Consider the following 17,618-nt stretch of genomic DNA (forward strand, 5'->3'; position numbering starts at 1 on the left):
TAAATCAATTTCATGGCATGTTCTGACATTCCTAAAATGTGCACAAATTTCTTTTTACTGCCCTGGCCATAAAATGGAGGGGTCCCCTCCTGACCCATATCCCATTTTGATTTCAATTCTACTTTTGAGTACTGGTACATAGGGAATTAAAACATTTTTAGATGAACACAATTTTCAAAGTTGATTTACATTCACCAAATTTATTATCAAATCATATTACAATGATATTATCAATGATATATTTTGTTGCTAAAATTTTGGAAGGATGCTAATTATAAGCTGTCTTAGGTTTACAACATAGACTCTCTTAAATATAACGTACAGGAAGCTAGTGCACAAGTTTTCACAAACGAAAGGATTTTATCAGCAGCTGTTTTATTGACAATAGGTTTTATCATTAACTATAAACTTTAGCACTCCTTCCTGTTTTCTTGTTCCAACGTCTGCACTTCTCATCAGAAGGGAGGTGTGAAAATAACTGGCCTTGAAACATGTACGGTAAGATAATGCAGTTTTCCTCAAGTTTACACTAATAAACACTGCACCTCTATCTAAACCAGAACCTCACACGGGAATGTGTCTATCAAATATTTATCATTTACAGCCAATGGTACCCTGTATCACCTGAAGACACTATTCCATAACACTATACACCATCAACTCAGTTTGATTCCCAATTTAAACATCAAAGGACCAATATTGATTGGTTTAAGGTGTGACCTGCCAATCACTACCATGTGGAACTCTTTTTGATGGAGGTATAGATCAGACACCAGCTGCAGTTATTTTACTTACCTAAGTCAGAAAGATAGTGACCATATATAGTTTGTTATTAAATTGATCATATCACGATTCTTAGAAATGTACTGAGTAAAACATTAATAGATGATGTATATACATGCATTCCTCTTAAGCCAGTTTAAACATTAAACTTTCAATATTTTTCGAGATTATAGCTGTACCTCCTATTTACAGCCACGGTTGCTGATCGAAGAACATGCCAGGACCACTGTCCTCTACAGTCAGTACTTTGTAACTGGCCCAATTGCAAGCAGGTTTTGAACTCATGACCCAAAGGTGGAAAGCTAATGGTAGAAATGTTAGCAATCACAAACTTTAAGATTAATATTGCCCACAACTCCTCTTCGTAAAAGTAATGGGGCCACATGAATGGTTAAGATGTCCCGACATATTACCATAAGCCCTCTGCATCTGGGTAACGAGTTGAAGGTTGTGGGGCAGTTGTCAGGTATGTACTGACTGTTGGTCAGTGGTTTTTCTGCGGGTACTCCGGATGCAGCTTTACTCCACCAACACACCTGGCACAACTCTCTAAATGACCCGGCCTTGGCTGTTAATAGGACATTGTAACTAATAAAACCAAACTTAATAAATCGTAAAAGTCAAATATCACACAGATGAAAACTGCATACCGTTAATATCAAAATAATACTTCAGTCAAATATGTGAGTTATCTGGAATAGCTATGGCAGAAATTCCAATTAATGCTATCTGGATACTTTAAGATTAAATTTCCTCACAGATATATGCAGCCCAAATATCTGTATTGAAATGGTTGAAACTGATCCCACTTATCAGGAGATTTATGACAGACACAGTTAGATATCCTAATACCATGACAATTGCTGAAAGTTAACTTGTCCAGGTAAAACTTGTGACACTTCACCACATCAAAAATGTCCTTACTTGAGAAAATTATGCTTCATACCTTTCTATACAACAAGTCCATGCCCATGACAGCTAGTAAGAGATATTTACACAAACTGTTAAGGAACAATACCCATACACGCTCAATCTCACAGATGTCCTCAAGTTTCTGTCATTAATATATATATCTATAAAGTTTTGAAATACCTTTACAATTATCCGGGTAATCTGTCTAATACAAGCATTTTACATGTCGATACAAGTCCTTGATGATACTTTACAGAGTCCTGATGTTATTTTATTTGGTCCTTGGTGTTACTACACAGAGTCCTTGATGTTATTACAATATTAATATTGATCAAGCTCCCTAGTTTAATTTCCTCCTGTACAAGGATATGACATTCTAGTAAATATTAAAAGTTATTGCTTCTATATGTATACATGTACATTTGTCAGATTATAAATTCCATTTACCGTCTTGCCATGAAGTAATTTTGTTCTCAAAAGTTTTTATTTCAATTTTCTTCAATAAGAAGTGGGTCAACACTACTTTATATAGAAATGTTTATGCCAATCATTCAAATGACACTTTAGGACATGAATGGAAACAATGAGGACCACACTCTGCATAAAGCTACATCAGGCTCAGCTGGAGGATGTTCAGTTCCAGGATCCGGACCATCCCATATTATTAAAGCAAGATTTTCGTATTTGAAACTGGACACTTATGGATAGAAGATGAAATACCTCCTGTATTACATTGGCTGTCAGGCTACACTGTCTCCTCTATTTAAGATTTATCATACTGGATATCTTAATAGGTTGATTATTTCGGAAATCGACTTCTATAGAGATTTGATTGCTTTTCTTCAAAGCCTAGTCAACTTTAGCTTCTTATAAAAATGTCCTGAACCCAACATCCGGAAAGCTTCTTTTCTATCATATTTCATCATAAAGCGATTTGATGAAAAAGCATACAGATTAAAATACTAAACTATTTTTCTTATTAAAGTCTTCAGATTTCAGACATTTCATTAACATGTTAAAGCTAACATATCTTTGTCATCTCTGGAAATTGTTTCTATTTCCTCAATGGTAATAACTTCAGGTAATCACTATACCATATTTATTGCATTGCATCTTCCTCATGTGTTTTTTTCTTCTTAATACTGAATTAGAATCTAAAATAGAGACACGAACAGATATCTTATTACCACAAGAAAACTATTTTTATTGAATATCATGCCGTGTATTTTGTTTTGCTTTTTGTAAAGAACGAGAAGGTTACTTTATTATATAACGCTCAGATGAAATTTAGATTTAATGACATGAGATTTAGCAGATGACAAATATCTAATGTCATTTAGGGACAATAATTCTCCAGTTTTATAATTCCCTGTAGCGTCTAGTAACAATTAGAGTTAGTTTTCATATTACACCTACATAGATGTCTTAGATAGGTAAAGGGATCTATTGTGTACAGAGGTGTCACATACTCCAGGATTTCATATCAACAGGTTCAGGCCAAAAAAGGTGTTTTTAAATGGTAAATCATCATAAAAACTGGGAATGTCTCAGAAAGGGGTGAGAAATGTGAAAAGATGTGTATTGCAAATTGCAATATTCAATTTACAAGTAATAAGAAATTCCCCAGCACACCTTCATATATCAAAGCAGGATGCAACAAGATGTGAGAGGATCATGTGTAACACAAACAATATGCTCCTTCCCTACGTCAGATGAAAGAGGAGGGGGGGGGCATAAAAAGTAGTTTTGTAAGGTTGTAAGGTTTGTCAAAATATCAGGTCATTTAGCCAAACTCAAACATATATAGGTACCAACATTTTACTCAAACAATAATAAAAAAACCTGATATCATCACTTTTCCATGTTCTATCCTTTGATTCAATATAATTGACACAAAAAAAAATCAAAACAAACTACAAATCCTTTTATGACGACACTGACATGATCTTCCTGTAATCATCAATATATTTATGTGCCAATTCAGGTTGAATGACAGCTTAAAAGGAACTCAGACCATACAGATTTCATTGGTCAAGTACAATTTTACCCCCTCCTCGACTATATTATACACTCCCTAAAAATCTTTAATTTGGTCCTTATGTCACAGAAAAATTCAAACAATCTTGTGACAGCGCTTCCAAACAGCAAATATTTTACAGCTATAAAAATCAAACACAGCTAATGGTACCTCTTCATGACCAATAAGTCGGTAACTGAGAAAATAAGACTTGATATATACTAAAACACATTTAAAGGCATGTTGATGTCATTGGTATTACCTGTTCACCAATACAAAAACAAGACACATAGTCTATTCACAAAAAAGGGCTTCAACGGGCCAAAAGCATTTCAATTGAGAAAAGAAGTTGACTCAACACGAGACAGAACAATTCCTAATGTCAATATTGCCTGTTACAAATGGGACCCACTTCAATCAGTTAGTCTTAACAATGAGTTAGTGTGACACACAAAATTCTGTCACATTTTCAATGGCACCCCATTAAAATTGAAAAAAAGCCATAAACTTTTTTTTGTATTGACTCACCTCGAAACCGCAAGTATTTGAGGGTTGTTGCATTCATGTGGGCCATGGTTGTTGATCATTTATCCATTATTATTATTCCATAAAAAATCCACTTTTCGATATTACACATTCAAGTAAATCCAAGTAGCGAAAATCAACAAAAAAACACATGTATTCCTTATTGTGACACTGTGTGACTCTGCACGAGAGTTGTTTATAAACATGCAAAGCACATGTAGTGTGTCCCCACGAACTCAGCACCAAAACACGAGGACAGTGATGACTATGTGACCGTGCCTATAAATCTGGCGGTGACTACAGCGCTGTTAGCCAGCCTGGAGAATCCTCGTTATCTCTCCTCCCCTTCTATACACCTTGCACTTTAGATACTACCTGTAAATACTACACAGGTGAAAACTCCCGCGCTTACTTATAGTACACACCTGTGTGTTTACACTCCCCTGCCAGGTAGTGTCCAGTTTCCCTGGCCGCGGTCAGTATGAGGGGGGACACACAGAAAGCTAAGCCGCCCCTCAATGCTATCGATTATATTTTGGTGACATGTGTATCGCTCTGATCGGAGAGCTAGTAGAACTTACTGTCATTCTTATTACTGAGTGCTGTGGTGTTGAGGGGTCGTCTCAAAAGACATTAATATCCCACAACAGTTGATCGATTTCATTATCAGTTTCTGTGAATGGACATGTACAATGGTGATCTAACATTAAATAGCAAGAGCAGTACGCTCAGACACAAAAGTATATATATATATTCACATAAGGAACCTGAAGTACACCACCCTAAGATATGTGTCAATGTGACAATATGTTTGTCAATAAACAAACACATTTCCCCTAAATGAATGTAACGGTCTTTCCAACTTTGTGTAAGTAATAAGAATGTTCAAGCATTCATTTTGTAATAGATTTTTTTTAATTGCAAAATATTGAGAGAAATATTTATTATAAATCTAATACTTCGGAAACTGCATATCAGTGAATGGAATTATATAGGCAACAGTAGATAGGTACAATGGGAACTCCCAGCCAATATAAGATTGTTCAAATGACAGAAAAAAACTCATTATGTATATTATGTCAAAGTTAATTCTCTGATAACAGACACTTTGTAAAGGCGTTATGTAACAGATGAAGAGATATGGCTAATCACCTCCATTATATACAGTAGATTAGGCCAGGACAGTGACATACCCAACAGGTGTCCACAAATTCACTCAAATTAACCACATATAGATTTAAAGTTCATGGGGTGTTATATCAATATTGGGTTTAATTCAGATCTGTTGATAGCAAGAAGTCTTTATCCAACAATGGTCAGACAGAAAATAGTCTACTGGGACAAATGTGGATTGGTCAACACTGACCGAAAGACCACAAAATATTGTCGTTTCTGTCCCAAGACCGTTATTTTAAAGAGTGAAATGGGTCTATCTGACCTGTGTCTCTGGGTCTGAATAAGATATTGTCACAAATATATTAACGAATACTCTGGGAAATAACACTAATCTTAAAGTTGGCATTTTTACTATAATAGCAAGACATTATTCTCATTCTAAAAGTTCCTCTCTAAACTTACATCTAAATTAATTCTTATTCAATGATGAAAAGTTTTGTCAAGATTTCATTTTAACACCTGTTCTTCCCTTACTAACTTCAGTTATTTTAAATACATGCATACCAGAAGAATTTTTATGAACCAGATATGCAATCCCTATTATGAATTTGAATGTTAGTCAACAGCAGGTTACCCTATATTACAACAGATATATACATTAGTTAAATAAGCACCTTTGTAAAAAATTATTCAAAAATTTTACAACTTGAATTTTCAAAGATGAATTAAGTGTAACAACAAACCAACTTGAATTTTCAAAGATGAATTAAGTGTAACAACAAACCTAGATGTGCTAGTGTAATATGAAGGTGGTAGGGCTATATGGATACTGCCAGGTAGTAATTTATTCCCATCTATGCCAGCCTACATGTGTACAAATGGCTTCATTAAAACACAGCCTGAAACCTTAATGTCTTCAACTGTATAAAATTAAACAATGATATGTAAACATCAAATCTTATAGTTCTAGGGACACGTACAAAATGTAACGTTGAGTTAAAAAGAAACCCATTCATGTTTTCTGATGGCCCAATTGTCTAAAAATAGGAGTAAACATTTCTTTGAAAAGTGTATTAGTTTTAAACAGGGAGAGATTCAGCTGGAAAACAAATAAGCACATTTTATTTACTTGTGTATTTTATCAACATTTCTTTGATTGTAGTGTGAATGTGAATTACATTCCTTTAAGATACCATAGAACTTTCCCTAGCCCTATCACTACTGATACTCTTTGATCCAAGATAGTACTACATCTGGTCAGCTATACCATTAAGTATTCTGTTATATATTATGGAGACTAAAGTTGTTTTGTTGTCACGGTACAAACATAATTCAAAAGTCTACACTTCCTAATTGTGAATTATCTATAGGATGCACTCCATATAATATATAGGTCTGAATTTTCTTTTGGGGGCTCTCCATAGGTCTGAATTGTATACAGGGTACACTGCATAGGTATGAATTGTCTATAGGGTACACTGCATAGTTATGAATTATCTATAAAGTACATTGCATAGTGATGAATTGTCTATAGGGTGCACTCCCCAGTTATGAATTGTCTAGGGTACACCACAAAGTTATGTATTGTCTATAGGGTGCACTCCATAGTTATGAAATTTCTATAGGGTACACTCCAGTTATGAATTGTCTAGGGTGCACTACACAGTTATAAATTGTCTATAGGGAACACTGCATAGTTATGAATTGTCTATAGGGTGCACTACATTGTTATGAATAGTCTATAGGGTCCACTACACAGTTATGAATTGTCTATAGGGTAAACTACACAGTTATGAAATTTCTATAGGGTGCACTCCACAGTTATGAATTGTCTAGGGTACACTACAAAGTTAGAATTTTCTATAGGGTTCACTACACAGTTGTCTATAGGATGCACTCCACACTTATGAATTGTCTATAGGGTGCACACCACATTTATGAACTGTCTATAGGGTACACTGCATAGTTATGAATTGTCTATAGGGTACACTGCATAGTTATGAATTGCCTAGGGTATAATACACAGTTATGAATTGTCTATAGGGTACACTGCATAGTTATGAATTATCTATATGATGCACTACATAGTTATGAAAAGTCTATAGGGTGCACTCCACTGTTATGAATTGTCTAGCGTAAACTACACAGTAATGAAATTTCTATAGGGTGCACCCACAGTTATGAATTGTCTAGGGTACACCACAAAGTTAGAATTTTCTATAGGGTGCACTCCACAGTTATGAATTGTCTAGGGTACACTCCACAGTTATGAATTTTCTATAGGGTGCACACCACATTTATGAACTGTCTATAGGGTACACTACATAGTTATGAATTGTCTATAGGGTACACTGCATAGTTATGAATTGTCTATAGGGTACAATACACAGTTATGAATTGTCTATAGGGTACACTCCACAGTTATGAACTGTCTATAGGGAACGCTGCATAGTTATGAATTGTCTATAGGGTACAATCCACAGTAATGAATTGTCTATAGGGTACTCTCCACAGTTATAAATTGTCTATAGGGTACACTCCACAGTTATGAATTGTCTATAGGGTACACTCCACAGTTATGAACTGTCTATAGGGTACACTGCATAATTATGAATTGTCTATTGGGTACACTGCATAGTTATGAATTGTCTATAGGGTACACTGCATAGTTATGAATTGTCTATAGGGTACACTATATAGGTATGGATTGTCTATAGGGTGCACTGCATAGTTATGAATTGTCTATAGGGTACACTGCATAGTTATGAATTGTCTATATGGTGCACTACATAGTTATGAACAGTCTATAGGGTACACTCCACAGTTATGAATTGTCTATAGGGTGCACTACATAGGTATGAATTATCTATAGGGTGCACTGCATAGTTATGAATTGTCTATAGGGTACACTGCATAGTTATGAATTGTCTAGGGTACAATACACAGTTATGAAATCTCTATAGGATGCAATACAGTATAATATGAAATGTCTATACAGTGCATTCCATAGATATGAATAGCCTAGGGTACACTATACAGTTATGAAATGTCTATAGGATGCACTGCATAGTTATGAATTCACAGTTATGAATTGTCTATAGAGTATACTAAAAGGTTATGAATTGTCTATAGAGTACACTACACAGTTATGAATTGTCTGTAGGGTACAGTATACAGTTTTGAATTGTCTATAGGGTGCACTCCACAGTTAATGAATTGTATATAGGGTGCACTACATAGTTATGAACTCTATAGGGTGCACCCCATAGCTATGAATTATTAGTAGGGTGCACTTCATAGTTATGAATTGTCTATAGGGTGCACTATTTTATATACACAGTTATGAAATGTCTAGAGTGTATCCTATAGATAATTCACAATTAGGAAGTGTAGACATTTGAATTCAGTTTCAAGAAAGATACTCTTAATTTTAAGTATCTTTGACAACAAAACAACTTTAGTCTCCATAATACAACAGAATATTTGATGTTATAGCTGACCAGATGTATCTTCAGTTGATTATCATTTAACACAATGAAAGAAAATAAGACAAAAACATGTACAAACTTAAAGCCCTGCAACTTCAATCATACTCCAACAACAGACACTGCTAAGATAATAAGAAATAACAAACTGTCCACTAATATTTTCCTCATTTATCTTACTGGGACAAAACTTGCTGACATCTGTAATGGGATAACCCTTGACCTGGGACAAACAAGACTTGACCTTTGACCCATAAGTTGTACCAAACAGGGTACTTGGACCTGTCTATAAATCACCGAGGCTCCAGAGTACTCCTGGAGGAGTTTACACAAGATATGGTGTAAGGTATTTACTACCTTTCCCCTCGTTAGGTATCGGCTATCTGTATCACAGGTACCTCATCCAGGTAACACAACCTATTCATACCTTTATCCGTATAATCCTATTGGCAAATAATCTGCAGCTTCTACCAGTATTATCTGCAAGCTGTTGCCAGGGTAATATAGGTATAAACTTGTACAGGTAAAACTTTCTCATAAAACTGTAACTACACGATACATGCATTTACCAGATTAACATTAACAGGTCTCATTATATATTTTTTTCATGAAATGCAACAAGAGTCTAAAGGAAATCAGTAAAAGATTACATCATTTCAACCATTACCAGACTGAAACATTCACATCAACCTTCTTTCTTTAATTCAGCAGAATCCTATAAAAATAGTATGTGCTATAAAATTCTACACTCAAAAATAGACTGATCAGAGTTCTCAACTGTACAATTTAAAAATATTCTAACATACAGCCAGGTCTACTTTACAACAGGTTCCAAATTTTTTTTCTGTGTTTGATTTAAAGAATACCTTCAAATTGAAATTTCCTATAGGAAAACAATCAATAGATTTTATTTTGTGTTTGCTTTCCTATGCAATATGGGAAGCTAAAAAAAAATTTCTCTGGTTGACAATAAATCAAAGTGTATAATATTGACTTATACTGGTTTTTTTTTTATTGCATGGCAAAATCTCATATGAATGAAAACTGTAAAAGTATACTGCTTTGCATGATTTCAATATGAAAAGTATGGCTTCATGTTTTACCTCACTGAGCAGTAGATAAATGGGGGATGATACTGAGGAGCTGATGGGGAGATATCGGTCTGAAGTGTTATCAGATATTGTCAAGGAGGAGGCCAAGTATTCTGTCTGGGTCAATATATCCTCTTTGATACCCTAACTTCTGGCTCAACTCTCCCCATCTCAACCATTACCTTCAGCAGGAAGAGTTTCTAAGATTAGAGTCTGGGCAGAAAAGATGTAATTTTGATTATCAGATTTCCAGCATTCTTCAGAAAGCAGACGAAAATGTCAGATATATTATAGAAGATATGATGAACATAGCTACAGTTGTGGGCAATAGATTAGCTTTACATATTCCTTTGAAGCCAACTCTCAAACTTTAAGGTGATGAAAAGTATAAGAAAATATTTTGATGATAGTCAAAATACTGCAAACAAATCCATTAATCAGCGATTATGATTATCCAAAAATAGATTTTGTTTGAATTCAATCAAAGCCTTTTATACCAAAAACATTCTTTGTAAACTGGCATATTTACTTAAAAAAGAAACTTAATAATTTATAAAAACTTCAAAGTTGAAAAATCAATATTAATTTTGAGGTTGATAAATGTATACTCATATACTTTGAACTCATAATCGACATTTTTTTCACTCAAGAAATCCTTGTCTAAGCCTTGTAGGTAGAATTAACAGAAATTTAGTCCCAAGACAGTTTAGATAATAGGTAAGTAAACTGTTATCAATGTTTATCTGATTCCCATTGTTTACATGATATATAGGTACAGACTTGACATCTCCAATACTTATAAGATCATGTCACCCTAGGAAAGACATTGGATTTCAGAGAGATGTGTGACATCATTTTATCCCTTTCTGTCTTTTCTTCACACTTTCCGAACATTCCATATATGGTAACAACTGATAAACCTCATAAAATGATACAGAGATTTACATACTAGATGAACTTATAAAATATTCCTCTATTTTTCACATGTAACATATTTCAGTTTTTGTGAATAAAATGATATCTTGTTTTATCAGATCTGCTCGTTTGGTAGCTAGTTTTATCATTTTTTTTCTTTCTGATATACAGTTTGTAGTTGTATTTCTGGTGAAAAGTGATGGATGAATTTTCCAGTCTTAATTTTTTTTTTTTAACAATTAATAAATATAATTATAAAACTACCGGTATATGTATAATATTTTCATCTCTTACAAGAGCTCTAAATGCTCTTTTCTTCATCAGAAAAAAATTATCTAGCCCGTTATGCATGCAAACTGTCCAGAGAGTGGTTGATAACAGTTTCCTTTACAGACTGTGATTCATATGCTTCATGTTGATTTTATCTTTCATTTTTCAAAACCAGCTGTAAATTGTCAATTTAAAATCTTCTTTAATAGTCTGATATTTTTAAAACTGAGTGTCATGTGACTTTTTTAAAACCATCATGAAGATATCACTTCTTTTTGAATCTATACATGTGTATGGAACCCCTATGAATTAAAAATGAAACTACTGATTCTTTTAAATGAGTCTATCATATTGTTGCAGGGATGTAAGCATCTGTGTGCTGGTAGGTACACAAAATACATAATTCTCTGACCAAAAATCTGGGAGTAGTCCAAGAAAAACTTTAATTATTTTAAACATCAGGTACTGTGACCAGTATGTGCCTTTTTTGTTTTACATGTAACATGCAATGTAGAATGTAGGTAATGAGTTCTGTCAGTAAGACTACTACATATAGGTAATATACAAGAAAGCTGCATGTTAAAAAAGAGAATGATGAAGACATTCCAAGTAAACACTGATCATAGAAACGCACTGCTGATTGTATACATAAATACGGAAGAGCCTGCATCAAGTACCAATAAGTCTTATATGCATCAAGAAATCCTGAAAAGCTGTTTAAAAGATCTAAGATCTCACAAAAGAAAGTTGCAAAAAAAATAAACATGTAGACAATATTGTGACTTTTTTACTAGGAAATTGGGCATACTACGTACTAAGTCTTATAAACTCTTGAAAAATACTATATATGGTTTGTATGTTTCTATTGCATGTTTAATGGTTAATTTGAAATTGAAAATGAGGCCTCCAAAAGTAGGAGGGGCACTTATTGGGATAGAAGGGGATTATAGGATACCCCTTTACCACTGCAGAGCAAGACAAATTTCACACCGACTCTATTGGTGCAATCTTTGTAAACAATTTCCTTATAGTAGAAGATATGGTTCTAATGTAAAATGGGGGGAAAAGCTGGGCACAAAAGGTACTAAAAAAGCAGTGAATGAAATAAGCTCTTATCTCTTAACTTCTGCTACACCTGTCGGGATACAGTTGTTACTTCATAAAACTCACAGAAATTACTTCCTGGCAATGATAGAGTGCTCCCAAATTATCCCCAGTAACAGTTCCGCATAACCAGCATAGCTCCTACTGGGAGGGAAAATGATTTATAATTCAATTCCTAACCACAGAGCTCATCAGACACCAAATGATATAGGAATGATGTAGGGTCAGTAGAAATGGAACAGGAGAATGGGAGGGATATGATTGGGGAGGGGTGTAAGATTTCTCTTACACCAATATCATGGCCATGAAAAAGAAGGGGTTTGGATACACAGGAAGAGTGTGGATGGATAAGAGGAGAGGTTAATAGTGATAGAGAGGAGGGGTGGGATATATAGGAGGGGTGCTTGTGTAGCAAGACACCCCAAGGTCAAGTTTAGGACCATAAAGAGAAGTGGGAGGGGATAATTATAGGGAAAAGGAAAGGGGTGGTGAGAGGAGGTTGTGATAGCAGGTTATCCCAAGGTCCATGTTGTAATACATAATGAAGTATAGGGTAGAAGTAGAGAGCAGAGGGTTGAGATGGACAGGGGTAGGGGGTAGGGAAAAGATGGCTGATTGGGGGTAGGGGAAGGTCCATCATCGAACCTGCAGACATCCCAGATAGTGTATTACTAGGGAACTAGGAGGGGAAGGAAAGGTGATTATAAAGAATGTGGTACAGACTTCTGTAGACAACCTGCTGTTAGAACCCTTCCAGGTAATTATTAGTCCACCACACAAAACAATTAAATCTGCATTGTCAATAAGGCATGTTATAACTACTGTAAATCACACAGTAATTACTACAGAAAGCCCACCAGAGCAATGTAGCTCCTAATCAGGTACACTAGCTCACCACAAACATTCCAATGCTATCTAGCTACAGACAGCCAGGAAAATTAAGAATACACTCTGTGTTAAAGTACTAGTTCCTTCCAATAAATCATGTTTTGAAAAAAAATATTGAGGAAGTAATTTGTTTTCCTTAAATAAAACTCCTGTATCAGTTACAAACAGCAGCAGAGGAATTTAGTCAATCTATTTGCTGTTTAATTAATTTATGCATTTGTTAATTACAATAAAAACTTTTGCGGTTATTGTCATACTTTTATATTTATAATCAAACAACAAAAAATTACTGAACAATAGAATTTCAATAGGAAGCATTTTATCTTACCATGATGTACATTTGATAGATTGGAATGACCCTTCTAAAAGTAACCCTACACTTAATTTATGTATTTGGTAGCACCTGATTTTGATACTACAAGGATTAAGTTTCCGATTTAATTAAAATGACGAATAAAATGGGTTTTGAAACCGCTGCAATTTACTGACATATAGAAGCGGTGTACTCAATCTCTAAAAAAAAAAGGAAAAAAAAAAAAAAAATACTCCAAGAGATTGGACACATCGTTGTTTTCACTATAAGAAATTAATACCAGTAATTTGAAAGTTTTAACTGATGTCAGACCTTCATTAATTACAATATACTTACACTCCTCCTCATCTGGTAACCACATATCCATGGCAACATTTTCATTCTCACTGTCACTAATGAAAACACTATCATCCTGAGAGTCCACCTGATCTAAAACTTCTGTGGACATGTTTTGGAAATATGGCAAATTTCAAAACACAGAACTTAGAGCCAAGCTCTGAACTGTTGAAGATGTTATTCCAAAAATTAGTTCCATTTTGATGCAATTTTCATGATTTGAATTCTTCCTGTTTGTGACATCAGTCCAGCTATTTCAGAAAAGCACACACATATATGAGTACACACAACAAATATCATCTTACTTTGAAACAAATCTTATCCATCTTTTCATTCATATAAATTCAACTTCCTAATCGAAAATCAAAAACACTTTAAAGGCACGGATTGCCTTTCTCCGACCATGAGTGAAGTAAGCAGCGTCAGTTTTGCCTAGGTTTACCAGGAGGACATCCCACATCGTAAGTGTACACCCACCCCCCAGAACTCAGCACTTCTAGGTTATAGATATTGCACCATCTCCATCAGTGCTGTATCTATTTTTCTGTGCAATCACTTCAGCTGAAATCTGCTTCGACTATCAGGAAAAAAAGTCAGAAAATATGGCTCCTCCCGCCTGCAGATAAGAATAAGACTATGTGGTTTGTCTACTTCAGTAGTACACATGTAGATTATTAGGGGGTGTACAGATGTAATCTATGGGTAAAGACTTCCCCTCCTCCCAAATTACACTCCAGTTACACCTGTAGATAGAGAGGCCTGTACAGATGTAATCTATGGGTAAATACTTCCCTACCTCCCCAATTACACCCCACTTACACCTATAGATAGAGAGGCATGTACAGATGTAATCAATGGGTAAAGACTTCCCCTCCTCCCAAATTACACCCCTCTTACACTTATAGATAGAGAGGCGTGTACAGTGTAATCTATGGGTAAATACTTCCCCACCTCCCTGATTACACCCCAGTTACATCTGAAGATAGAGAGGCATGTACAGATGTAATCTATGGGTAAATACTTCCCCACCTCCCTGATTACACCCCAGTTACACCAGTATAGAGAGGCATGTACATATGTAATATATGGGTAAATACTTCCTCACCTTCCAAATTACACCCCAGTTACACCTGTAGATAGAGAGGCATGTACAGATGTAATCAATGGGTAAATACTTCCTCACCTCCCCAATTACACCCCAGTTACACTTATAGATAGAGAGGCATGTACAGATGTAATCTATGGGTAAATGCTTCCTCACCTCCCCAATTACACACCAGTTACACCTATAGATAGAGAGGCGTGTACAAATGTAATCTAAGGGTAAATACTTTCCAACCTCCCCAATTACACCCCAGTTACACCTATAGATAGAGAGGCATGTACAAATGTAATCTATGGGTAAATACTTCCTCACCTCCCCAATTACACCCCAGTTACACCTATAGATAGAGAGGCATGTACAGATGTAATCTCTTATATGGGCAAATACTTCCCCATCTCCCTAATTACATCCCATTTGCACCTATAGATAGGGAGGTTGTACAGATGCAATGTATTGGTAAAACTTTTCCCATATTATGAATTACATCTGACTTACATATGTGGATTAGAAAGGGTGTACAGATGTTATTTATGGGTAAAGATTTCCCAACATCATCAATAATTAAATCCCAGTTAGGCCATACAATGACACAATATACAAAGAGAATATTGTTTTATTATATACATAAATATTTTACCATTTTTGGTAATAGCAAATAGCAACTGTAAAGTTAACAATTCAAATCTTAAGTATAGTAATTCAAGGCTCATTAGTTGTATTAACAGTCCAGAGCTGTTGCCCTGGCTATTTTTATCCTAACCCAGATAGGCGATGCCCGTTGGTCATTCAGTACACTTAAACAGGAACAGGTTGTTTACCTGGGATGGCCAAGGAAAACATACAGGATCGGAGGAAGGTAAACACTTCTGGTTAATCTACAGGCACTGGAGCCCACTTTTATTAATCTCATTCCTTAATTTTCTAAAGCAAATAAATAGTACATAACAGTAGCATGTTTCACTTCTTTTGTTTTCTTTTGCAGAATCATAGATTTCACACCAGTTATCTCCATGACCTAAATTTCATCTTTGCTGCATTTTCGGTTGAAATTTTAGATGTATGATTATGTCATTTTGAGATAGAATTAATGCAGTAGAGTATTTAAGTGGGACTTGTACAAGTCGAACGACAATGTTACAACACCAATGTGACTATAATAAGATAATTAGGAGAGTATCTAATGGCACATCTGTTAGTACATACCACCATCTCAGTCAGGTCCAACACATGGGAATAGCAAATCTATCTTATATACATAGTAATGGCTGATCCACGTCCCCAGCATTAACACATGGCCACACACTGATTGTACAGGTGCAGACATTTGGAACCTGTAGTACAACACCATTTCTCACCTACAATTAGTGAAGTTCTTAAAAAACCTCTTAAACAGTGTCATTCCTTGAAGTGTTACTTCTACAGTAAAAACAGTTAAGTTTGTCTCTAGGTACCTTCTCTTTAATTACCCCAGAACTACCTGTCTTTGAAGACCATGCAATACCTTCAAAAACTGTAGAAAAGCCTGTCATGTGGAACCGTTCCTTTTATCATTATCAGTAGAACCTGTCTCCTAAGACCATGCAACAGTTTCCATATCTAACACCCACATGGTCTATAACAACAGTTTCCATATCTAACACCCACATGGTCTATAACAACAGTTTCCATATCTAACACCCACATGGTCTATAACAACAGTTTCCATATCTAACACCCACATGGTCTATAACAACAGTTTCCATATCTAACACCCACATGGTCTATAACAACAGTTTCCATATCTAACACCCACATGGTCTATAACAACAGTTTCCATATCTAACACCCACATGGTCTATAACAACAGTTTCCATATCTAACACCCACATGGTCTATAACAACAGTTTCCATATCTAACACCCACATGGTCTATAACAACAGTTTCCATATCTAACACCCACATGGTCTATAACAACAGTTTCCATATCTAACACCCACATGGTCTATAACAACAGTTTCCATATCTAACACCCAAATGGTCTATAACAACAGTTTCCATATCTAACACCCACATGGTCTATAACAACAGTTTCCATATCTAACACCCACATGGTCTATAACAACAGTTTCCATATCTAACACCCACATGGTCTATAACAACAGTTTCCATATCTAACACCCACATGGTCTATAACAACAGTTTCCATATCTAACACCCACATGGTCTATAACAACAGTTTCCATATCTAACACCCACATGGTCTATAACAACAGTTTCCATATCTAACACCCACATGGTCTATAACAACAGTTTCCATATCTAACACCCACATGGTCTATAACAACAGTTTCCATATCTAACACCCACATGGTCTATAACAACAGTTTCCATATCTAACACCCACATGGTCTATAACAACAGTTTCCATATCTAACACCCACATGGTCTATAACAACAGTTTCCATATCTAACACCCACATGGTCTATAACAACAGTTTCCATATCTAACACCCACATGGTCTATAACAACAGTTTCCATATCTAACACCCACATGGTCTATAACAACAGTTTTTTCCATATCTAACACCCACATGGTCTATAACAACAGTTTCCATATCTAACACCCACATGGTCTATAACAACAGTTTCCATATCTAACACCCACATGGTCTATAACAACAGTTTCCATATCTAACACCCACATGGTCTATAAAACAACAGTAAACGTTTCCATATCTAACACCCACATGGTCTATAACAACAGTTTCCATATCTAA

The 17,618-nt window shown here is 35.2% G+C and overlaps 1 protein-coding gene across 5 annotated transcripts in view; it reads right to left on the reverse strand.

Moving 5' to 3' along the window:
* LOC138332868 (dystrophin-like) overlaps window positions 1–17,618 on the reverse strand; it is a 305,298-nt gene that overhangs the window by 268,034 nt on the left and 19,646 nt on the right. The window contains exon 1 of one of the 5 annotated variants that reach the window (XM_069280869.1): window positions 13,756–14,163. The exons of 3 other annotated variants lie outside the window; for them this stretch is intronic. In XM_069280869.1, coding sequence (XP_069136970.1) covers window positions 13,756–13,867 — 112 coding nt within the window. In that variant the 5' untranslated portion in view covers window positions 13,868–14,163. Of the gene's footprint in view, window positions 1–4,240; window positions 4,786–13,755; window positions 14,164–17,618 lie in introns of those variants that run through there. One more of the 5 variants, XM_069280877.1, reaches the window with a different exon arrangement.

This window comes from Argopecten irradians, chromosome 1 (assembly GCF_041381155.1).
Source record: "Argopecten irradians isolate NY chromosome 1, Ai_NY, whole genome shotgun sequence".
NCBI classification, from domain to species: domain Eukaryota; kingdom Metazoa; phylum Mollusca; class Bivalvia; order Pectinida; family Pectinidae; genus Argopecten; species Argopecten irradians.